This window comes from Pan troglodytes, chromosome 11 (assembly GCF_028858775.2).
Source record: "Pan troglodytes isolate AG18354 chromosome 11, NHGRI_mPanTro3-v2.0_pri, whole genome shotgun sequence".
NCBI classification, from domain to species: domain Eukaryota; kingdom Metazoa; phylum Chordata; class Mammalia; order Primates; family Hominidae; genus Pan; species Pan troglodytes.
Genome location: NC_072409.2, coordinates 3,262,490 through 3,287,124, shown reverse-complemented (window position 1 = coordinate 3,287,124; position 24,635 = coordinate 3,262,490). Strand labels below are relative to the sequence as shown.

General features: G+C 55.2%; 1 protein-coding gene across 1 annotated transcript in view; it reads left to right on the top strand.

Annotated features, from left to right (window-relative positions):
* Positions 1–24,332, top strand: part of OLFM1 (olfactomedin 1) — a 35,078-nt gene extending 10,746 nt beyond the window's left edge. The window contains exons 4-6 of the mRNA XM_016962045.3: positions 1,193–1,412; positions 9,639–9,745; positions 22,656–24,332. Coding sequence (XP_016817534.1) covers positions 1,193–1,412; positions 9,639–9,745; positions 22,656–23,330 — 1,002 coding nt within the window. The 3' untranslated portion in view covers positions 23,331–24,332. The remainder of the gene's footprint in view (positions 1–1,192; positions 1,413–9,638; positions 9,746–22,655) is intronic.
* The last annotated feature ends 303 nt before the right edge of the window (positions 24,333–24,635 follow it).

Here is a 24,635-nt window from a genome sequence, read left to right as displayed (position 1 = left end):
TGGTGTGCTCTGTCTCTGTCTTCCCGTCCTTTTTATGCTAATGTTTTTCTTCGATGTGCTCCCTGCATGAGGCAAGAACTAATTCTCTTTTAAAAATGATACATTAAATAGATGAAATGGCAAGCTAATGAAATTATAAATCTATATTATAAATAAAATAATAGCAGGCCCAATCCTGTTGAGGTGAAATGAGCCGATTGTGCTCATCAGAGGCAGGTGGACATTTTTGTCCTTGCATCTGGCTGGTCATCATGAATTACTCTGGAGGGAGAGATGTTGACCTGTCTAACCAAAAAAGCACTTATGTCTCTGAGCCAGCACTCCCTTCTCTGCGGCCGGCAGGCTCCTCTAATGAGGGGGGTGTCTTCAGCAACTGGGAGGTAGCTCATCTTGGCAAACGTTGTTGACACAGGCATCTCTCCGAGTTTCCAATTTTGGGGTGCTGTGGCTCTGGGGGAAGAAAAGCAAGCGCTTGCCTATACTGTGCTAAACCGCATTAAAAAAATTCCAACAGAAATTGTGACGAGGGCATCTCAATAACTCTTAAAGCAGTTTGTTTTGACTGACTCGAGCATTACAGTGGGATTTTTCTAACTGACCATGCAAATATGTGTTTCCTGATGGCTGTCTGTTTCAGGCAGGCTAGTGAGCTAGTTCTTCAACGGTATTTCATTTTCTTACTTGCAGGGCTAACTTAAAAGAGTTTTTTCAATGCTGCAGTGACTGAAGAAGCAGTCCACTCCCATGTAACCATGAAAGAGAGCCAGAGAGCTTTTTGCACCATGCATTTTTACTATTATTTTCCAATACTTAGCACCATTTCACTAAGGAACCTTGAATACAACCAGGATCCTCCTTTGCATGCGACTGTAGCTGCATTTCATGAATAGTTTGAACCCTTGTCAATGCATTTTTTGAAAAAGAAAGAAAAAAAAAACTTCGTGTATGTGACTCAAAGCATGTAACCTTAAGATGTTGCATTCTAAACTGACAATAAAGACCTTTCCCAAATATGATGGTGTTCTGAGGACTGTTTAATATGCTCTTCTAACTCATTTGGACCAGAACAAATAAGCCTGTAAATAAAGCGGGAATATACACACTTTCCCTCACCTAGGGAGAAGCCAGGCCAAGGCAGGGTGTGAGAGTTCTTGCATGCATCGCACTGAACCAGCTTATTTTAACCTTGCAGGCGATAAAAGCGAAAATGGATGAACTTAGGCCTTTGATACCTGTGTTGGAAGAGTACAAGGCCGATGCCAAATTGGTATTGCAGTTTAAAGAGGAGGTCCAGAATCTGACGTCAGTGCTTAACGAGCTGCAAGAGGAAATTGGCGCCTATGACTACGATGAACTTCAGAGCAGAGTGTCCAATCTTGAAGAAAGGCTCCGTGCATGCATGCAAAAACTAGGTAGGCCCAGTACCCTGCGGGACGTGGCGCTGCACTGCCCACCTCCGGCACACGCACAGGCTTAGGGAGTGGTGCTGAAGTGGACAGCGCCCGCCTGGCTTCGCGAGGTGATGGCTGGATTAGGGCTCCTGGGCAGGGCTACCTTGAGAGACAGCAGAGGAGGAGCGTAGGCCACACCCATCCTAGGGCATTGTTCAGAGCCGGGTCTTGTGCAGAGGCCACAGACCCCGCTGAGTCGCACATCTGGAAAAAAATAGCATACCATCTGGCAGATTGTGTGTGTGTGTGTGAATCGTATGTGTGTGTGCATTGAAGACACCAGTTTAATAGGGCTGGCAATAACATCTCAGATTCCTCCGGATTGAGAACGGGGGCTGGTGGAGCTCCTGAAATATTGAATCATGCATAGTTTGAATAAAAAAGGGAACAAAATTCAATCACATCTCAGTAGAGCTGCCATTCACAGCACGGGAGGGAGCCCCTGCTCACAGCCTGGAAGGGGAGGAGCCTCTGAGCAAATGAACCCCTTCCTCGGGTGTGTTTCCTAAGAAAGACCCCCAGTGTGGGGTGACCCATTTGGATTCTTATTTCTGATTGATTACCCATTCACCTTATCAACTTTCCAGTTAATTACTAGGAGAAATATTAACACATTAGTGTCTGAGTCTGCTTTTAAATAGCACATTTCAAATCCCAATTCCACTTTTAGTTTTTCTTAAGAAATATTAGCCATCCGTCCTCACCAAGCTGTTTTTGTTTTTTGTTTTTTGTTTAATAACACAAAGGTTGTTGTTTTCATACTACCTACTTTTTAGGGTAACTTAGGGTAATTTTAGGGTGATTTTGCCTTATGAAGTTTATCTCAGGCTTTCTCTGATGTTCTAACTGGATTACCTTTTTATTTCTACTCTCCCTTCCACACACACACACTCCAAGTGCCTTATCATAAACCTAAAACATCCAAAAAGAACACTTAAAAAAAAAAACCTCTAATGTTAGTCAGGTGAAGAGAGAGAATATTCAAGGGGAAAGAAAAGAGTCAGCCAAACCCTTGGTTTCCCAGGTTCCCAATTTAGGTGATTTTTAAACGCTCTTCTAGGTGTCCTCAGTGAACGCACAAAGCTTTAAATTCCCCAGTCCCGAAACAGAGACAATAAGAAATGCTTGGAGTCAGAGAACTAATCCATTTTGATGTGTGCATGCTGGCTGTGTCCCACGGGGGCTGCTAACTGCATTCTTCCAGCTCTGTGCTCCATGGTGCCCAGCCCTGGTATGACAGTGGCTGGGTGATCTCAGACAGTCCCAGGAGGGGGGTCTGGGCCAGATGGCCTCTACCATGGCTTCCCAATTTGACTTTCTAGGAGTTGGTGTGAGTGTTTGACTTTCTAGGAGTTGGTGTGAATGTTAATGATGATAGGGCTGTATTAACGATCATGGGGCTATATGACTATTTCCCTTGGGTACTGTCTTCGGCTTGCTACCCATCATGACCTTGAGTGACCTCACCATTGCCCCTCTCTCCAGGACCTCCAAACACTCCCACTTATGGGGTCTCCCTCGGCCTCCGAAGAATCCAGTGGTGGGGTCTTTTTGTTGTTGTTATGTATTTCCCCATGAGCAGTGTCTTCCCTCCCTGGAATAGACAGGGCACATCATGGAGAAACCCAGAGAAAACCTCCACATTTTCCAATCAAGGAATCAAGGGAGCAAAGTGAGGATTTGGAGTAAAAAGTTGCAAATAGTGAGAAGCCAAGGGCCTTTCCGAGGGGGCACCACCCCTCCCGGATGAGCTGGCCTTCCCATCTGTGCTTGGCCTATTTTTAGTAGCTGGGTGAGTTTACCTTGCGGCTTAAAATCTTGGGTCTTGTGAAAGAGATCACATGGCTGTCCTTGGGCTGCTAACACCGTTGATTTGGGAGTAAAGAGAGGGGGTTAACAGGCCTCCAGAGGCCCTCTTTCTCCCACCTTTGGAGTGCAGCTGCCTGGTTTCACCTCTGCGTTTAATTCTTTCTTTGGAAGGGCTGCGACACGTAGGCGGAGCTGCTGAATCAGAGCGTCTGCAGGTGGGGCCCTGGCATCTGCCCGTAGCCAGCACCCAGCTAATCTTGACACACAGCAAACTGAGCTCCCCCGTTAGAGGAGGCAGTTTTGCAAGGTAGTAAATGCCACTCGATAGCTGTGCGACTCCCCCAAGGCATTTCCCTTCTCGAGTTTCAGCTGCCTCCTCCTCTGTAAAATGGTGCAGGGAGTCCCTGAGCTCTGGGGTAATTCATGGAATGGTAATTCATGGAAGTCCTTCAGATCCTGAGCTCAGCACTGTGCCCGGCAGAGGAGGTGCTGGTAGGCAGGTAGGTCGATGGATAGAGAGGTGATGATAGCTGACTGATAACTGGATAGGTAGTTAGATAAATGATTGATTGATTGATTGATAGATGATTGACACACAGATCGAGTTAGCAGCTGCTGATCTTCCTCCTCCCTCTTCCCAGGCTTTCATTCAAGCTCAGTAACTTAAGCACCAAATTAATGTCCTGCAGCTGCTTAATTTAGCTTCATTTTAGCCTTGCAAATAGGTCCCCATCTCAGGACCACCCTGGCAGCCTGTTTCCTTGCTGGGAGGTTGCTGAGGAGCCCGGCCTTCTGCAAGGTGGAGCCGGCACCCGCTGCCGGCCGTCCTGGGTGGTGAGGGCTTCTGTGAGATGTGGCCTCCAGTAGTGGGCAGTTTCCTCCCCTGTCCCGGACCCCGCAGTTTCTTGGTGTGCCTGCTGTTCCTGCTGGTGTGAAGTGTGACTGCAGGTTCCATGGTCTAGTGAACAGGGAGGGTCTGGGTTCCCTTCCTGCAGTAAGCCTGGAGGAGAGGCTCTCCCAAAGTCTTCCTGATAGTTCTCTCCTTGCTGCTACCTTCTTCAAGTCACTGTTGCTGACAAGCCCAGAACATACTCAGAAACAGAGAAAACAAGGACCAGGGCTCCATCAGCTTTCAGTTTCCAATTCTGAAGATCCCTCTTTTGATGGCATTATATGATTTTCCTAATGGCCCAGCCAGAAACTTCAGAATCTGAACCTCTCCTCTCGGGCATCCTCTGGAAGGGAGGCAGTTTGCCGGTTCCCCTGGAGCAAGTCTTGTTGCCAAGCAAGGGGAGAGGCAGTGCTGCCCCGTGCCCCTGGCCTCGTCGCCTGAGCTGGGCGTGGGGCCCTCTCTCCAGGGGATCCTGCAGAGTCAGATGCCCCAACAGCAAAGCTGAGCGAAGCCAGAAGCGTGAGGGTCAGTGCACGATGCTGCTCTACCCATGGAGCTCCCGGGGCGTGGCATGTGCCTGTCAGCTTCAGGCCTCCGTGGTCCTCTCTATAAATGAGGGGTGAGGGGGCCAGCTGATTTGAAGGGCTCCTCCCAGATATACCATCCTGGCACTCTGGTGCTAAAGGCTTCCTTAGTTTCTTTTTTTTCCCAAAGGGTGAGAAGGAAGCCCCCAGACACCCATAAGCACAGACAGAGCCTGGGCTTCAGGGTCAGTCGGGTCTTTTTGTTTCACTGGAACACGTCTTAACAAAGCCCGCTGGCTCCAGCTTCAGAGTCCCCTGTCAGCCACTGGGAGCTGGGCCTGCCTGGGTATCTAGGTTGATGCAAGTCCAGTTGCAGGCCCCCGTCCCAGCTCGGGATGGCAGGGCATGGTGCTTGGCTCTGGCACCATGCCCCTCACTCTGTCCTGGGGGAGACAAACCTGAAGCCTCCCTCTTGTTCCCTGACTCTGAGATGTGAGAAAGGGTCAGCCAGGCAGGGAGAGGGTCTGTCTTCTCCTGCCCCCGGCCCTGAGTGGAGCTAGACAGTGAGCCACTGTCACCGGCGCACATGGTGCGTTCAAGGATAGAGAGTTAAGCCCTTGCCAGTGGATTCTGAAGGAAAACCCACTAGAGTGACAGGGGGGGAAATAAACCAAAATCCAAAAAGCCGCTCAGAAGCACTGACTGAGTGGGGCCCGGGCGGCCAGGGCTTCTCCCAGGAAGTTCTCCAGATGACAGGCGGTGAGAGTCTCCTGGAGGCCCGCCCTTCCTGCCATGCGAGGAAGAGGGTCTGCCGTGACCCTTTCCTCAGTGGCCGCCCCAGCCCAGGCCCTGGGTCTGATCTCGAGGCCTGGCGGGGACGCAGCATGGTTCTCAGCTTCTTTCATCTGCATCTTGGACATTGGTTTGTCCAAGTTCCCAGCTTTGCAGGCTTCTTCCAGCTTAAGCCTTCCCGGATTGCAGGGGATAAAAGCTGGGACCAAGGAAGATAGGCTCAGAGGACAGGCAGCAGGACAGGAACCCCATCTGCCTGCTTCAGGGCACTCAGCCCTCCTGGCCTGTCTCCGTTGTTGCCCAGAGACCCCTCTGTCTCTGGCCTGAGGTCCTCAGTGGGCATCTCCCCGGGCCTGTTCTATGAGATCGTCCATGCTGCTGCGTAGAAGTGGCCTCCTCCTGCCAATAGCAAGAGGCAGATTGTCTCATCCACAGGGGCATCAGCTTGTCCAGGCTCCCGGCCTTGCACAGCGCTCTGCCTTCTGAGCTCGTCTGGGGCCCTCGGGGGGCCTCTGCCCCTCCAGCTGAGCATGCTGGCCCTCCAAGCCCAGGCCTTCCTAGGAGAGAGCCCGTTTGGGCCATTTCCTGAGCCTCCAGCAGTGCAGGAAGCCCGGCCAGCCCTCTCCTGCCTCTCCCCTCCTCTTCCCTCCTTGTGCATGCATCCTGAGTGCTCGTGACTGGAGAGGGACACTTTCCTGAACTGCATGTGCCAAGATTCCGCTGAGGCTCTGCCATGGGCTTTTTTGGATCCCGTCAGTTCCTGAGGTCTTGGCAGAAGCAGTCTGGATGGAGAACCAAAAATAACTCCCTGACTCAAGGAGGGCAGGTGGCCTCCAGCCCCAAGGGCCCTGGGAGCTGTGCCTACAGCCAGCAGTTGGAAGATCAGGGTGCAGAGCCAGCCTCACCCTTCCCTGCCCTTGCTAAGCCAGGATTTTAAGGCTCATTTCAAGGGGTCACTTTTGCATTTAAAAGAGGGAGCTGGAGAGGGTGATGCTCAGCTCTGAGCCAGTGGGGCCCATGCAGGAGGGAAGAGGGAGCCCTTGGCCCGGGGCAGGGTGGGCCTGGGGCAGAGCCGCCCTCTGGAGAGCAGAACTGCAAGGTCCAGGGTGGGCGGGATGAAGTGGGAGGGGTGAAGACCACATCCACCTGGGCTCGCCTTTTCTGCACATCCTCAGGCTGAATCCCCAGTGATGCCTCCTGACCTCTGTGGAGCTCTGACTCTGTGGCAGGTGCTGTCCCAAAAGCTCTCTGGTGGTCCCTGCCCTAATTCTCACAGCAGCCTTCCGAGGGGTCACTGTTGTTATTAGCCCATCTATAGAGAAGGAGAGGGAGTACACAGCAGCCCCCAGGGAAGAGGGTCACCCTCCCTCCTTCACTGAGACAGAGAGTGAAGCCTTCGACTTAGGAGGCTTTTCTGAGCAATGAGTCATTCGTTCATTCATTAATTCATTCCATACAAATCCCCAGGCTGAGTTTTGGAGGAAACAGGGTGAGTGCAGGAAGCTTCTTCCCTGGGGCAGTAAGACCCAGACATTCCTTGGCAGCCCCATGAGATGTACGGTGGGAAGCTGGCTCCGGCTGCAGTGAGGACAGGCAGACCAGGCAGAGTGAAGGAGGGGCACGTCTTTAGGGCAGAGGTGTCAGTTTGGGGCAAGCCAGTGAAGGTGGGTGGGAAGGTGGGGCTGGGGCCGGCACACCAGGTGGAGGGACAGCTGGAGCAAAGCTGCGTGAACCAGCAGGGCGGGGCTCTGGCCAGGCGGCGGAGAGGAGCCCGGCACTGACTTGCTGCCTCTGGCCTCTGCCGGCTGCCCGCAAGGTGGAGGGCAGACACCTGGTCTCCTTCCGGTAGGTCACGCGACCGGGATGAGTCTGCTGCGGGTGTGGTTCCGGGCGTTAGTGTGGGCCAGCGTCACGGAAGGCCCGGCGTGTTGACTGAGGAGGCTGAAGTGGCCAGAGCCCGTGTGTGCTGCTGGATGGAAACCCAGCATGGGGCCGCCACTCCTGTAGGCTTCTCCTTCCGGACGACTAACAGAACCACGGCGTGGAGAGTCCTCACGGGATGTTCACAGGGCCAAAGCACTGTCTTAGGGGACACCAGCCTCTGGATGGCAGGGAGGGCTGGAGAGGGGCTGTGAAGGGCTTCTCCCAGCACCCACCCAGTGCAGAGGGAGCTGCTGTCTCCCCCGAAGCCCAGGGCCCCCCAGCAGCCGGAGGGTGAGCCCAGCCATGGCTCCTGCCTCCCACCTCCTGCCTCCTGCTCCTCCAGGGCCTTAGTGAAGCCGCCCTGAGCTCCCCCTCTCCGCCAGCGAGTTGCACTGGGGTGAAAATCTGGGCCGGGCTCTCCTGGAAGAGGAGTCTCAGACCCCCCACATCTTCTTACTTCTCGTCCCCATAGACGCCGGTCAGCTGTGGCCATCTCCTCTCCGTCCCTTTCTTCTGCTGCTTCTCCTCCCACAGATGGGGAGCATGGCCTGGCCCAGAGCCTGTGTGGACCACGGCCGAGAAGACCCTGGCAGCCTCTCACCCGGCCCCACTGCCGGGAAGCCTCCAGCCATGAGGGGACAATATTTACTTGGGAAAGCACATAATTCCTCCTGAAAGTAGGAATGGGGAACTAAGCACGGAGGAGGAAGGGAGGGAAGGGCTGTGACATTTCTTCTTCCAATCGGGGCAGAGGTGGCAGCCCGGGAGCCAGGTTGCCGGGGCCTTGGAGCAATGCAGCCCGACTCGATGGGAATTTGGGGGCAAACCCAGTCTTTTTCTGTGGGCAGTGGGCTCCTCGTCCCTCTGAAAGCCCTGGTGCCCGGGTGCACGCTCTCCCGCCAACCCACAGAATCGGAGACGCCTCCATGCCGGCGGGGCCGGGAGCGTTCCTCTTTCCGGTCTTGTGTGATGCCAGTAACAGGCCACTTCCAGTTGGGAGAGAGTGGGAGGCACCCTGAGACCCGCGCTGAGCATGGGAGTGGCCGGGCCGCGTCCTCCGGGGGGCCAGCCTGGAGCCTGCCCCACCCTGCTTGCCGACGGGATTATCCTGGCTGAGCCGAGGTCCGGACGCACTCACCCGCAGTCTTCCCCCACACGTGGATGGCCTCTGAACTCGTGTGCTCGTGCAAGCCCACCGAGGGTGCCACGCAGACCTAGGAGGTCACAGGCGGGCTTGGCCGGGAGGGACAGGGCAGGGTGCGGGGGCTTGTGGCGGAGGGGCCCTTCCTCTACCCTCCTCAGGAAAGCCACCCACTTCCCATCCAGGGTCCCTGTTAGAATCAGGAGCGTTTGGCCCTTCAGAGGGCGGCCGAGGCTCGTGCATTCTGGAAGAGCTGCGTGGCTGCGCAGACACACCGGCCTCCGGGCAGGAGGAGTTCTGTTCCCGTGCAGTGGGTGTGGAAGCCGACCTGAGCCCTCGGGGGTGTGGGGGGCTCCAGCCTCAGCCCAAATCACCGGGTGGCCCGGGTGTGTCCCTCCTCACCTCCATGGTCCTCTGTGAGACGGGAGGGCTGCTGAGATCACATCCAGGATCCCATCCGCCCTGGTGCGCTCCAGCTTGGGCTCCTCCCACTGGCAGAAGCAACCGGCTCACGCCTGTGGGAGAAGCGCGCAGGCTCTTCCTGCGGGAAGGCAGCTGTGGCCTTTGTCCCGGGTCAGTTCCGGGGCGGCTGGTGGTGCTGCTGCTCCATCGTGGGACAGGGCCTGCCTGGATGCAGTGTCTCACACTGGGCCTGACTGTGCCCCACGCGGGCTGGGCTGTCAGGGCATGACCTCTAATGCCCTTGGGGGTGGAGCCGCTGCGTTCCCATTTCCAAGAGAAGAAAATTGAGTCTTGGCAAAGCTGACCCCCTCTCCTAGAGGTGCTGCTCCAGCACCCCCATCCCCAGGCCATGGGTCCAGCAGGCTGAGGAGGCGTGAAGCCTGGGAGGGCGGCCGTCTGCCCACTGCTCTTCCCTGCTATCCTGGCCACAGCTGCTCTGTTTTGGGGAGGAGGTGGCTTTTCCGAGAGTGGGGGAGTTGTCTGTGAAAACAAGGGCGTGAGCAGCTTTCCACAGCACCCCAGACCCCGAGGGCAAGAGGAGAAGCCGCCACATGGCACGTGTGCTCTGGGCAGTCGGGGTCAGGGTGATCACCGCGGGCCGGGGCCCCCGCCCTCCCTCTCCTGACCTGCGTGCTCTTTTCCAGCTTGCGGGAAGTTGACGGGCATCAGTGACCCCGTGACTGTCAAGACCTCCGGCTCGAGGTTCGGATCCTGGATGACAGACCCTCTCGCCCCCGAAGGCGATAACCGGGTGAGTGTCCCCTTATGTCATAGGGGGTCATTTGGGCAAGGGCACTCTCGGACACCTGGTGGGCCCCAGACATGGGTACAAGCCACGCCCACCCTCCAGGGCCTGTGGACTGGGCAGCTTGGTGCCTGGGGGCGTTTGTTCCTGGAAGACTTTCGGGAGGGACCCAGGCCTCTATGCTAATCCAGAGCTGTAGATCATGGGCCCGGGAGTGACATGAGGTTGATGGTATCCCATGACATGGCTGTAGACCCCTTCAAGGCCTCCTCCCCGGCCCGGTGGGCTGGGCTGGGCTGGGCTGGGCTGGTGCCCCAAGTCCATTTCTCTGGAGCTGAAACCCAGCCCTGACTTTTCCGGTCCTTGCATCTGCTTCAGGAAGAGAATTCATTAGGCCTTTCTTGTTTTAATGACATCTCATTTGTATTTCATTTGCCATTCCTTTCATGGCTGATGGAGACTCATGTTCCTTTTGATTTAGGAAAGAGGCCATGTTCTTTTTTCCCAGGCTTTTCCCCCCGGGGTGAAACCTCAGAAGAGGAGAGAGAAACAGGCATCATATTTGCCTTTATCTGGGGAGCTGGGTTTTATGTTCGAGCCCCTTTGAAAAATGGGGAGGTGAGGGTGGCTGCCCCACCGATGGTGAGGCCGGGCCTCGCTCGGCCCCTGGGCCCCAGACCCCTGGATACAGGCAGCGTGGGCTTGTAGACTCCCTCCGAAGCGAGCACCCTCTGAAGGCTCTCGATGGGGGAGGGAAGCTGTCAGGGCTTCGCTGTCCCTTGATTTGCAAACTGACCTCTGGCTGCCAGAGTGGGCATTTCTCACCCAGCAACCCCTTCCTTCAGGGGTTTGCAGGACACTTAGAAAATAAACACTTAAAAACAAACAACCCAGCTCTGCCCTGGGCCGACTGAGAAAGGCCCTTTGAAGTGTGAGATCCTCTAAGCTTTATCTGGAGCGGGTTTGATGGAAGGGATGGACCCAGCTCTCTCCCCTCTGATTTCTGATCTCTTTGCCTCCCTCCTTCACCATTTCCACGAAATCTCTTATATTTAAAACATGGGCGGCACGGCCTCTGGCACACTCCTTCCTTCCAGGAAGATGGCTGGGGAGGGGAGGGGGACTGGCAGACTTGCTAGAGCCTGTTGCATGTGTCTTGATCCCCCAGCCTCGCATGGGAGTGGCCCCCGCCCCCATCTGGAGGGGCTGGCCAGACTGCAGAGCCGGGATACAATTGGTGTTGGGTGTTTGTCAGGGAGGTTTTTCTGTCCTGTTTTCTAAATTGTGACAGCTGAGGCTTGGAAGTTTTCTAACAATTTAATTAGCTGTGAAGACTGACCACTCTTTTATTCCACATCCCACCTGGAAAACCCCACTTATGTTCAGAGTTAGGAACTTGCTCCTGCCACAGATGTTTTTGTAATGATCATAATACAGAAGAAAACAAGGTGATGCTGGCAGGCACTTAGAAAGCAGGCCTGGGTGCAGTGGCTCACACCTGGAATCCCAGCACTTTGGGAGGCTGAGGCGGGCGGATCACCTGAAGTCAGGAGTTTGAGACCATCCTGGCCAACATGGTGAAACCCCATCTCTCTAAAAATGCAAAAATTAGCCAGGCGTGGTGGCGTGCACCTGTAATCCCAGCGACTCTGGAGGCTGAGGCATGAGAATCGCTTGAACCTGGGAGGCAGAGATTGCAGTGAGCCGAGATCGTGCTACTGCACTCCAGCCTGGGTGATAGAACGAGGCTCTGTCTCAAAAAAAAAAAAAAAAAAAAAAAAACAGCGAGCGTGTCCTGTGTGCAGGTGCTGTCCAAAGCACTTTCTTTTCATGCATTAACTCCCTTAATAGCAGGGGGAAGGACGGGGCCTTCATGCAGCCATCTGCATGCCCTTCCTGCTTTGTCCTCCCTGGGACCTTGCCTGCGTCGGGGTCATTGGCATCTCAGTGTGGATGCCAAGACTGTTCTCACCCCCAGAGGCAGAAGGGTCTCAGGATCATGGAGTGCCTGTCTGCAGCATGCACTGACACTCCAAGCCGAGTCCCTTATACCACCCTCCCCCTACAAGTGCCCTTCCCACACCTCCCCACAATCTGGCCCACCCCACTATGCAGAGCAGGAAAACCACCCCACAAACCCACGCTGGCCACATTGAGATCTGTGAGCAGGAAGCAGTCACCTCCCTGCTGCAGAGGGCAACCCCAGGGCTGGACTGCTCTGTCTGTATCTAACACCCCACAGGACTGGACTGCTCTGTACCTAACGCCCCCCAGGACTGGACTGCTTTGTCTGTACCTTACACCCCCCAGGGCTGGACTGCTCTGTCTGTATCTAACGCCACACGTGTGTGCCTCTTGACTTCTGTTTTTATATCACCTTCCTTTGTCGTAGGGAGCACTAGTCAAGTTATCGTTTTTCTAGGTACCAAGGATCTGGGGCTCCTGGAAGCCCCGGCTGTTTGCTTTGCACAGCGTAGCGAGGCTGTGGGTTTGCAAAGCTGTCGCGGTGCTGATGGATGCTTTTGATCATTAGGCATCTATTTTCTGCTTGATGACTGGATCGCCCTCCAGGAAAAGAGGCTCTGATGGTGGGTAGAGTGTGGGGAGAAGAAGCCGCAGGAGAAGGGATCCCTGGCAAGGGGGTGGGGGAGATGGGTGCTGGGGCTGGCAGAGGAGCCACCCGGGGCCTGCTCAGAGCACCCTCGGCTACGGCCATTCCAAGCCATACGCTCAGCACAGCCTCCAACTCCCAGTGTGCTAAGTGACATGTCCCCAGGTCCTGCCATTGATCTAGGCCAGCCGTGGTTTGTTTGTTTTGATCTTTTCCAATCTCCCATTCAGTTTTGATCACACACACAGGAGCCCAATAACTTGCTCCAAAAGAAAAGAAAAAGAAATCAATGTCGGCTTCAGTGCAGGCTGCCATGGAGGGCATTGTAAGGCGGGTGTGGCCAAGGGCAGAGGGGAGAGGTTCAATGGGGCTGCCTAGTAGAGAGCCCGGCTCAGGGGGACCTGCAGAATCTCTGTGTTCGTGTGACCACAGGAGGGACGGTCCTGAGCCAGCTTCAGGGCCTTGCTAAGCTGTCAGAACAAGGTTAGCTTGGGACGCCCTTGCATCAGGCCTTTCTGGATTCATGTATTAAGCACTGACTGTATGTCCGGCCTGTGCTGAGCACTGAGAGCCCCCAAGTTCTTCTCAGCAGGAAGCCACCCCTGCGCTTCCCAGGGCACCGGGCCCCACAGCCCCTCCTTTCCTTCCCGCCCGTCCCATTGCCTCAGTGTTGGAGGAGGGAAGGGCTGTGTGGAGGTTGGCCAGCTCTCAACCTGATGTGTGAATGCCCTGCCATGCTGTGTTCCCGCCCACTGGGAGACCACATGAGTTCTGGGACCCCTTCCCCAGCTCGGAGGCTCCTGGCCTGCTCTGACCGTGGGCTGCCTTCCAGAGCCCAACATCTGCCTCCTCCTTTCTGACCCGCTTCCTATAAAAGTCTCAGGTCAGCTCACATCAGACACCAGACACCAAAAAGGGGGCCAGCGCTACTCCCACCACCCCAGGAAGTTCATGTTTGAAGGGGTGATATAATTAGGAAAACACTGTCATTTACAAACAGCAGCAAGCTTAGCTTAGCGTTTCAAAGTCCTTTCCCATCATCTGAACAGCGTCAAGGCCATCTAGATATTTTATAAGGATCCTACGCAATCTTTTTTTCCAGAAGGTGGAAATATCCAAAATGCATAAAACCGTGTGGGTGCAGGCAGTGGTCCGCCCACCGCCAGTGGTGCAATAAACATCAACGTCCCTTCGAATCACTTCTCAGTGTGAGGAGGGACATTCCCAGGACCGAGAATCGTTGTCTGTTCCCCTTCAGCCTTCACTCCCCAAGTGGAGCCTCCGGCAGAAACTGCCAGCATCCCCCCCACCTCTTTCCCACCACCCATTCAGCTACGGCCCCCTTTAGAGCATCTTTTCCAGCGGCCCAGGCTCCTTGATGTTAGGAATTCTGTCAGGACGACATGTGATAGATGCTCGCCAAACCAAAGGGAAGTGCCAGCGCGGGCCCAAGTCCCTACGCCAAGACCCCTTAAATAGCATCCGCTTCCCACTTCCCGGGGGCTGCATCAGAGGCATTTGGGACGGCAGTGCCAGATCCATGCCCATCGTCCAGCTCTACCCTGAACCGAGAGGCCCTCTTCACTGGGAAGCTGATGAAAGTAATCGGGACAGTTAGGAAAATCTCACGTTCTCAGTAAACTGCACCACATGTGGCTGAAATGCGGTCCAGAGGTTCAGACAGCCAGTTTTTCTTATACGGGAAGCTGTGTTGGGCCTCGGTTTCAGAGAAGCCTGGTCCCCTGAAAGCATGGTATTTACAAATGCATTTTGTGTTTGCGTGAGAAGGAAGAACCTACCCGTTGCTTTATCTTTTCCGGCAAAGAAACCCTCATGGGTTGGGGAGGGGATTTGGGCAGGAACTTGGGGCCTTCCAGCTTGTGTCCTCGAATTAGAGTGAGGCTGTGCTCGGGGCAGGGTGGCCTCGCTCACCGTCTGGCCACAGGCTCTCAGGGACTGTAGCGCATGGCCCATTGAACTGGAGAAGGATGATCAGTGTGCAGAGACCCCCACGACCCCCAGGAGGCCTGAGTCCAGCCCTGACCCCCTGCTTTTCCTAGATCTCGGGGCTGGGAATCTGAACTTTCCTGCCTGTGCTGAGGGTGGGTGTGTTGCGGAGCTTGGGGACGTCAGATGTCACCAGTGAGCTCCTGTGTGGGGTCCCTGTGGGTGGCGTGGTTCAGAGCTGGGCACAGAGGTTCGGAGCTGCTCCACACTGGAGTCTGCGTCTCTCTGCTGCCCCTCCCAGCTCTGTGACCTTTGGGATATTCTTTTTTTTTGAGACGGAGTCTTGCTCTGTCGTCAGACTGGAGTGCAGTGGTGCAATCTCAGCTCACTGCCACCTCCGCCTCCCGAATTGAAGCAATTCCCAGGCCTCAGCCTCCCGACTAGCTGGGATTACAGGCGCATGCCACCACTTCTGGCTATTTTTGTGTGTGTGTGTTTTAGCAGAGACAGGGTTTCACCACATTGGCCAGGATGATCTCCATCTCCTGACCTCATGGTCCACCTACATTGGCCTCCCAAAGTGCTGGGATTACAGGCGTGAGCCACCACGCCCAGCCAGGACATTCTTAACCTTCTGTTCCTCGGGGTCATGATCAGAAAGGGCACACCTGCACAGGGGGCTCTCAGCATACGTTGTGGGGGCAGCACCAGTGGCTCTAATACACCAGGTTTCAGCTCATGGCACACAGCAGCCCGTCCAGCTGTGAATGGAGAGCAGTTAGGTCAGGGAGGGACATGCACTGGCCGCTGATCGGCCAAGAGGGCTCCATGGAAAGACGGCACCAGGGGCCACCCGCCCTGTGGGGCTCTCAGTTGGGAGAGGCACCTGCAGAAGAGTCTCTGGTCTCTGCTGTCTAAGGTCCCTGTTCCCTCCAGGCTGCACTGGCCTTCTGTTCCCAGAATGTTCTCTCTGGTCTCCCCTTCCTATGCCTGGGGAACCCCAAGATTCTTCCAGCACGAGGATTTTTGCATGGAGCCATGGCCCCTCATGAGGTCAGAAGCTTTGGGAGGACAGGGCCTGTGTCCCCAGCACCTGGAAAATAGGAGATGAATGGTGGCCCTTGATGGAGCTTGGGGCCCAGCCTTGGGGCTCTGTGTAGCCAAGACCTGGGGCAGGATGGCCAGCCGGCCATGCACACCTGCTTTCAGGCACCATTCTCCCAGTTGGTGGGCGACCCGTCCACCCAGTCCACACAGGGCCACTCTTGGGCGGGCGTCTCCTGGGCCACTGTGGATGCCTTGACCCTGGGAGAGCTCAGCAGCAAGGGCTCGTGTGGACACCGTGGTGTCCTGGGAGGATGGCGGCATGAGAGCTTGCCTTCTGCAGGGGCACAGATGGGCCACCACATGGGGCCGCCAAGTGAGATTGGGACAAGGTCCCTGAGGGGGAGAAGGAAGGGGGATGAGAAGAGGCCATGGCAGGAGGGAAGAGGGCATTGCTGGGGGCATCCAGCCAGGGATGAGCAGGTTCGGGGAGCTGCTGTCTCCTTCATAGATAGAAGCCGCTTTGTGGCGTGGGGGAGGGCAGCCTTGGGAACCTGGGTGGAAGCAAGCTGTGTCGGGGTCAGGGCAGGATTTGGATGTGCTGTGTGCAAGATCCAGACCAGCGTGCACGCTTCCTAATGCACAGAGCAGGTGGCAGCCGGCACAGCTGGCCATGTGACCCTGAGAGAGGCCTTCCTTCTCTCTGGGCCTCTCTGAAGCGGGGATTTGGGGACGGGGTCCCTAACCCTCTGTGACTCTGTGGAGGGATGGGTGTCACGGCCTGTCTCGCTGCATCCTGGGCTAGTCCGGAGGCCAAGCCCCCTGTGGTCTCGGTTTTCAGATGGGCTGACCCTACCGCCACGTCCCCACAGGTGGTCTTACGGCCTTCTTCCTTTGGGTGGTGCCTGGGCCTGGTGAGCTCCAGCAGGCTCTGAGGGCCGTGTCTAGCCTACCCAGAACCACCAAGCCCACTCAAGTCCCGGGCTAAGGACATAAATGATGATAGCTGGCATTTATTGAACCACTACAGGTGGCAGGTCCTCACAGGACCTATTTTACAGCAGAGGGAACTGAGGCACAGAGGTGGAAACTCCCCAGGTCTCGCTGGAGACCAGCGGTGGCTGGCGGTGGAGGCGCTTCTTGGCGCCGCATTAACAGGAGTCCAGCCACGTGGACACCCCTCACTCCGTGGGATCCACAGAGCAGTTCCTGGGAGGCCAGAAAGCTTTGGCAGACCCACGGTGTGCCCTGAGCTGAGTGGGGGTGCTGGGTCACAGTGAGGTGGCAAGGCCTCCCCTCCGGGCTCACGGTCAGGTGGGAGACACATGCCCGATGCCCCAGCACATGGGTGTGGAAGCCCAAGAGGTGCCCTGTGGCTGCTGCAGGAGCTCCCACAGCCTGGGGGGCACCACAGGGGCTCACTGCCACCCAGTGCTGGAGGCTGGAAGCCCCAGACCAGGGCGCCTGCAGGGCTGCGCTCTGAAGATGCCAGGGGAGGACCCTCCTGCCTCGTCTCGTGGCTCCACGTGTTCCTGGCTGTGGCTGCATCACTCCGGTCTCTGCCTCCGTCTTCACATGGCTCCTCCCTGTGTCTGTGTCCCCTCTTCTGTCTCTTATAAGGACACTTGTCACTGGATTTAGGGCCCACCTTCATCCAGGACCAGCTCATCTTGAGATTCTTTTTTTTTTTTTTTTTTTTGAGACAGGTTCTCGCTCTGTTGCCCACGCTGGAGTGCAGTGGTGCGATCTCGGCTCACTGCAAGTGATTCTCCTGCCTTAGCCTCCCGAGTAGCTGGGATTACAGGCACGTGCCACCATGTCCAGCTAATTTTTATATTTTTAGTAGAGACAAGGTTTCACTGTGTTGGCCAGGTCTCGAACTCCTGACCTCGTGATCCGCCCACCTTAGCCTCCCCAAATGCTGGGATTACAAGCGTGAGCCCCCATGCCCAGCCGAGATTCTTAATCCTATCTGCAAAGACCTTTTTCCCAAATAAGGTCCCATTTGCAGGTCCCAGGATGTGGACCTATCTTCTGGGGGCCACTATTCAGTCTACTATAAGAGTGGACACCTGCCTGCCTGGGGGTACAGGGGTTTAGGAAATACCTCCCAAGGGGGTGAGTGTGGCCTGGGGCAGGGATGGGGACGGGGTGGAGGGGCAGCTCCCGCAGGCACAGAGGCAAGAGATGGTAGGTCTGGGACTGAAGGATGTGACTGGGCAGCCTGGGGAGGGAGGGAGGGGCTGGCTGGGCAGCAGAGTTTGGAGTTTGGGATCAGGAAGGGTGTGTACAGGGGACTGGGTAAGGGACAGGCTGGACCGACATTCTAGAAGGTTCACACAGGCCACACCAGAGCTGCAGAGGCCAGGAGGGAGCTGCCAGCACCACTGAGGAATGAGGCGGCGGGAACCAGCCCCCAGATACTGATTATTCCCATGTGCATGGGGAATAGCCCTCTTCACATGCGGCACAGTGTGGCCCCCGGAGCTGATGTCATCCAAGCCCCCCACCCACCCCTGCTCTATGGCAGGAAGGATGAGGCCAGGCAGGAACAGCAAGCTTCTCCCTGCAAATGCGTCTGCCCTATTTGGGACAATTTCCCCGCTGGAGCTCGACACACACAGATCCTTTCCTCAAGACCGCTAGGGCCACAAAAGGTCAAGGGTGAAGGTACTTCTTTGTAATTCAGCCCTGCTAGGAAAGAAATATCCTCTATTGTGGGAGCCACCGAAATCTTCAGCCAGGGGTGCCATCTTCACCTTCCTACACATTCACCACTCAGGTTCAGGCCGAGGCTTCAAACCCACGTCCACATCCGGGTTGCATCCTTCGGAAGAGGGAGGAGGCCGGCGAAGCCTTACCTGGCCAGGCCCCACTTCCCCAGCACAGGGACAAGATTGCTTACCCAAGGTCAGGCCTGGTGGGTGACGCAGGGACGGAGGGTTTGCCCTCCAGGTTCCCCTGGGGGCAGAAAGGATAAGTGGACGGAGGGAAATGGGCCGTTTACCTGGCAGGTTCATGGCATGGACAGCAGCGCGTCAGGGCTGGGGCTTTTCAGCCTCACCCACTGACGTGTGGGACCGGATCATGCCTCGTTGCAGGGGGCTGTTGGTGTGTGGGGATGGGTAGCATCACCCCTGGCCTCTGCCCCTAGATGCCAGCAGCACTTTCCCCACTTCCCAGTCAAGACAATCCGAACTGTTTGTGGGCATGTGCAGTGCCCCCAGGGCAGATCACCACTGGCCAGATTGGTGGTTTCAAGCTCAGGGTTTGCAGTCCCCTCCTGACTCTGACCACTGGAAAGTCACCAAACCTCCCTGGCCTCCATTTTCTAGTCTAAAAATGGGGCGATCACGGCTCCCTGGGTGCACGGGCTCATGTGATAATTGAAGGCAAGAGATGATGCCAGCGTCCGGCACAGTGAATGCCCTGAGTAAGGGCACACAAGTGACCTGGCATCCAGGCAGCCTGGTTCCGCTGTTGGCCTTTTGCTGGGTGCCCTTGGGTCTTTTTGGAAAGAACGATAGGTCCTGCCCGGAGGCGCAAGTGCTCAATCTCCCTAAAAGCTGGTACTGTATTTGGGGCCGCCTCCCCAGAGAGGAAGCTAGCAGTCATTGATGGGATTTGATCTGAGCCTTGGGACTTGGAGAAAGGGGAAGAAAAAGGCCTTTCAGATGAGAAGGTTGAGGGAATGAACTCAGAGGAGGGGGCCTACTGTGAAGCACGGGGCTCCTTATCCCAAGGCCTGTGGGGTTCTGAGTGCCTGGGTGCCTTCCCATTGGCAACTGGATCTCAGCCTCGAAGGAGTTTTTACCCCACAGAAACTGGCAAACGCTCAGAGCGGCCTCCCCTGAACCCTGCCTGAGCCTGTGCACCGTGTGCCGATTCTCCCTCCCACCCCCAATTACATCTTCAAAGTGCGGTGTCCTGTGTATGATTTGCTGGTGTACCGGAAGAGAAGGTGATTTAAAAATCCTTAGCAAGTTGATGCTGGTGTATCCCCATTCTGCCCATGGGAAGGAGGCTCTGGACCCAGGGTACAGGGGTGAGTCACCCTGGGTCCCCGCGATCAAGGGCTTGTTTGTGGGGGTGATGTGTGAACACAGTCAAAGGTGTTCTGTGTGCTGCGATGGCAGGGGTGGTTCCCCTCCAGGCAGGTCAGGAGAGGGATTGGGGGGGAATGGTATTAGATGTGAGTTTCAGAAGCAGTGAGCTCCCTGTCTGATGAGATAACCAAGCAAAGAGAGGGCAAGAGGGCAGCTTTGTGGCAGTGTCATTAAGGGGGTTTCAGCACATGGCCCCGTTCCCTCCAATACCCCTCCCGGTTCTAATCTGTGACCCACATCATTGAGGTTTGGTCTGTGGGAGGCTAAGGATAATAGCCTCAAATGAGGCCCAGCTGAAAAAAAAAAAAGATCTCATTAAAAACAAAAAGCACATCTGCTTGTAAGTATCTGAATGGATGTCTTGAGAAGAAGGTTATAATTTTTTTTTAATTTTTAGCGCATGTGTAATGCCAAGTCTGAAAGCTCCCTCATCCTTAGTCTCCTGCAGCTCCAGAGCCCTCGACGGATAAAGCAGCTGTCTCATTGCCAGACAGATGCATGCAGAGCGGCACCAGCCTGCCAGACTCCCTCTGCCTAGCTGCGTTGCTTTCTAATTTGCTCCCACATTGGTTGAAAATGACTAAAGCATTTTGCGCAAAGTCCAGACAGTTCTCAAGTCAACTGGCATTTCATCGGAAATCTCTTCTTCTGTAACCCCAAACTTGGGCCATTACTGGGTTTGCTATCTTGGTTGCTTTCGACAACCAGAGGCTTCTTCAAAGCCCATATTCTTCTCAGAGAGGCACTTTTGCTGGATTAGGGGTGACAATGAGTGATTACACTCACAGCATCCCAAATGCCAAATTAATGACGTTCCGCCCTGCAGACAGGATGACTCAGTCCGTGCCGCAGCGATGGCCTGGTGGGAGGAGAGACCTCGAGCGTGGTGTCTTGTTGGGATATGGGAGCTGGCCCTTCCCGGTGACTTTGAGAGTCGATCCTCACTGCAGACAACAGCTGCCTGGGGCTGTGAGCATTTGCCCTCGGCTAGGCCAGGCGGCTGTGCCGCTTCGAAGGCCCCCTTCAGCTCTGGGTTCTGTACTGAAGGAGCTACTTTCTTGCACACGTGTGTATGACCCCCACTATGGGCCAGGCCCCTGGCTAGGGGTATGGCAGTGAACAGATAGGTGCAGCTGCTGCCCCACAACCTGGTGTCATCCCAAGCAAGCAGAGGGCAGGATTAGGGGTGAATGGCTGCACGTATACGCCTGTGTGCTCCTATCCCACCTTCCCGCTAGATTCTTTCTTCAAACTGGGCCTGTGTGTCCCATCCCAAATTCCCACTAGATCCTTTCTTCAAACTGTGTGTTCCCATCCCACCTTGCTACTAGACCCTTTCTTCAAACTGGGCCATCCTTTCTCTGATAGCACAATAGCTGTGTCTCCTTTTGAGGAGTGTGCTGGGTTTGGAGGTAGGACGTGGCACCCTTTGGTTGTGACTACTCTTTCCTGGCTCTCTGGGTTTGGAGGGAGGACACGGCACCCTTTGGTCGTGACTACTGTTTCCTGGCTCTTTCAGCTCCTTCTCCTGAGGTCCAGGAAATTCCAAGTCGGGGAACAGCTTCCCACCCAAGGAACAGCTTTCCACACAAGCCTGTTCCACCCCACTTTGGAAGTGCTCGCCGGGTCTTTGGAAGTGCTCACTGGGTCTTTGGAAGTCCTCACTGGGTCTTTGGAGTACTCACTGGGTCTTTGGAGTGCTCACTGGGTCTTTGGAGTGCTCACCAGGTCTTTGGAAGTGCTCATTGGGTCTTTGGAGTGCTCGCTGGGTCTTTGGAAATGCTCACTGGGTCTTTGGAGTGCTCGCTGGGTCTTTGGAGTGCTCACTGGGTCTTTGGAGTGCTCACTGGGTCTTTGGAGTGCTCGCTGGGTCTTTGGAGTGCTCGCTGGGTCTTTGGAAATGCTCGCTGGGTCTTTGGAGTGCTCACTGGGTCTTTGGAGTGCTCACTGGGTCTTTGGAGTGCTCGCTGGGTCTTTGAAGTGCTCGCTGGGTCTTTGGAGTGCTCGCTGGGTCTTTGGAGTGCTTACTGGGTCTTTGAAGTGCTCGCTGGGTCTTTGGAGTGCTCGCTGGGTCTTTGGCATGCTCGCTGGGTCTTTGGAATGCTCGCTGGATCTTTGGAAGTGCTCACTGGGTCTTTGGAGTGCTTGCTGGGTCTTTGGAAATGCTCACTGGGTCTTTGGAGTACTCACTGGGTCTTTGGAATACTCACTGGGTCTTTGGAGTGCTTGCTGGGTCTTTGGAAATGCTCACTGGGTCTTTGGAGTGCTCGCTAGGCCTTTGGAAATGCTCACTGGGTCTCTGGAGTACTCACTGGGTCTTTGGAGTGCTCACCGGGTCTTTGGAGTGCTCGCCGTGTCTTTGGAGTGCTCGCTGGGTCTTTGGAGTGCTCGCCGGGTCTTTGGAGTGCTCACTGTGTCTTTGGAGTGCTTACTGGGTCTTTGGAGTGCTCGCCGGGTCTTTGGAGTGCTCGCCGGGTCTTTGGAGTGCTCGCTGGGTCTTTGGAAGTGCTCGCCGGGTCTTTGGCATGCTCGCCGGGTCTTTGGAGTACTCACTGGATCTTTGGATTACTCACTGGATCTTTGGAAGTGCTCACTGGATCTTTGGAGTACTCACTGGATCTTTGGAAGTGCTCACTGGATCTTTGGAGTACTCACTGGATCTTTGGAAGTGCTCACTGGGTCTTTGGAAGTGCTCACTGGGTCTTTGGAGTACTCACTGGGTCTTTGAAAGTGCTCACTGGGCCTTTGGAAGTGCTCACCGGGTCTTGGGAGTACTCACCGTGTCTTTGGAGTGCTCACCGGGCCTTTGGAAGTGCTCACTGGGTCTTTGGAGTACTCACCGTGTCTTTGGAGTGCTCACTGGGTCTTTGGAGTACTCACCGGGTCTTTGGAGTACTCACTGGGTCTTTGGAGTGCTCGCTGTGTCTTTGGAGTACTCACTGGGTCTTTGGAGTACTCACTGGGTCTTTGGAGTGCTCACTGGGTCTTTGGAAGTGCTCACTCAGTCTTTGAAGTACTCACTGGGTCTTTGGAGTACTCACTGGATCTTTGGAAGTGCTCACTGGGTCTTTGGAGTGCTCGCTGGGTCTTTGGAGTGCTCGCTGGATCTTTGGAAGTGCTCACTGGATCTTTGGAAGTGCTCACTGGGTATTTGGAGTACTCACTGGGTCTTTGGAAGTGCTCACCACCGGGTCTGCTCTCTCCACAGGTGTGGTACATGGACGGCTATCACAACAACCGCTTCGTACGTGAGTACAAGTCCATGGTTGACTTCATGAACACGGACAATTTCACCTCCCACCGTCTCCCCCACCCCTGGTCGGGCACGGGGCAGGTGGTCTACAACGGTTCTATCTACTTCAACAAGTTCCAGAGCCACATCATCATCAGGTTTGACCTGAAGACAGAGACCATCCTCAAGACCCGCAGCCTGGACTATGCCGGTTACAACAACATGTACCACTACGCCTGGGGTGGCCACTCGGACATCGACCTCATGGTGGACGAGAGCGGGCTGTGGGCCGTGTACGCCACCAACCAGAACGCTGGCAACATCGTGGTCAGTAGGCTGGACCCCGTGTCCCTGCAGACCCTGCAGACCTGGAACACGAGCTACCCCAAGCGCAGCGCCGGGGAGGCCTTCATCATCTGCGGCACGCTGTACGTCACCAACGGCTACTCAGGGGGCACCAAGGTCCACTACGCATACCAGACCAATGCCTCAACCTACGAATACATCGACATCCCCTTCCAGAACAAATACTCCCACATCTCCATGCTGGACTACAACCCCAAGGACCGGGCCCTGTATGCCTGGAACAACGGCCACCAGATCCTCTACAACGTGACCCTCTTCCACGTCATCCGCTCCGACGAGTTGTAGCTCCCTCCTCCTGGAAGCCAAGGGCCCACGTCCTCACCACAAGGAAACTCCTGTGAAGCCGCTGCCAAAAAGATACCAATAATACTAACAATACCGATCTTGAAAAATCATCAGCAGTGCGGATTCTGACATCGAGGGATGGCATTACCTCCGTGTTTCTCCCTTTCGAGCCGGCGGGCCACAGACGTCGGAAGAAACTCCCGTATTTGCAGCTGGAACTGCAGCCCACGGCGCCCCGGTTTTCCTCCCCGCCCTGTCCCTCTCTGGTCAAACAACATACTAAAGAGGCGAGGCAATGACTGTTGGCCAGTTCTCACCGGGGAAAAACCCACTGTTAGGATGGCATGAACATTTCCTTAGATCGTGGTCAGCTCCGAGGAATGTGGCGTCCAGGCTCTTTGAGAGCCGTGGGCCGCACCCGGCCGTAGGCTAGTGTAACTCGCTTCCCATCGCAGTGCCGTTTCTTGACTGTGTTGCTGTCTCTTAGATTAACCGTGCTGAGACTCCACGTAGCTCCTGGACCTGTGTCTAGTACATACTGAAGCGATGGTCAGAGTGTGTAGAGTGAAGTTGCTGTGCCCACGTTGTTTGAACTCGCGTACCCCGTAGATATATTGTGCCACGTTCTTCTGTTATTCCCTTGAGGTGGTAACTTCGTATGTTCAGTTTATGCAATGATTGTTGTAAATGCAATGCCGTAGTTTGGATTAATAAGTGGATGGTTTTTGTTTCTAAAAAGAAAAAAAAATCAGTGTTCACCCTTATAGAGACATAGTCAAGTTCATGTTGATAATAATCAAAGGAATTACTCTCTTCTTGTTAAATTAGCTAAATCATGTAACCGCAGATAGGAAGGGCTCGCCTGGGGAAACTCTGGTTTCCGATGGGACAGGAAAGTCATACGGGCAACAGTATGCGGAAAGTACATTTTTTAAGTAAAAAACAAAGGCAAACTTTGTACTATCCAGTTATCTAAGGAACAATAAAAACAATTAGGAGATCTTTTTGCTTCACTTGTCATTTCTGAGAGTTTTAAAAATGACCGAGACTTCCAGGTCCTTGCAGACGGATTCCTGGGTTTGAGTGGCCCTTTGAGAAAGGGAAATAAATCCTTTCTTTCGGAAGAGGGCAAGGACAGGTCCCTGTTGGATCTCCAACCTCCCATCCCCCCAGCCTGGAGAAGCAGCTTAGAATCTACCCGCCACCCCTTAGGTGACTCTGGGACGCTACTCCAACTTGGGGCTGTGCGCCAGGGACCCCACCCACACCCCATCTCCACCCTGCTGTCCCTCCACAGACACCACT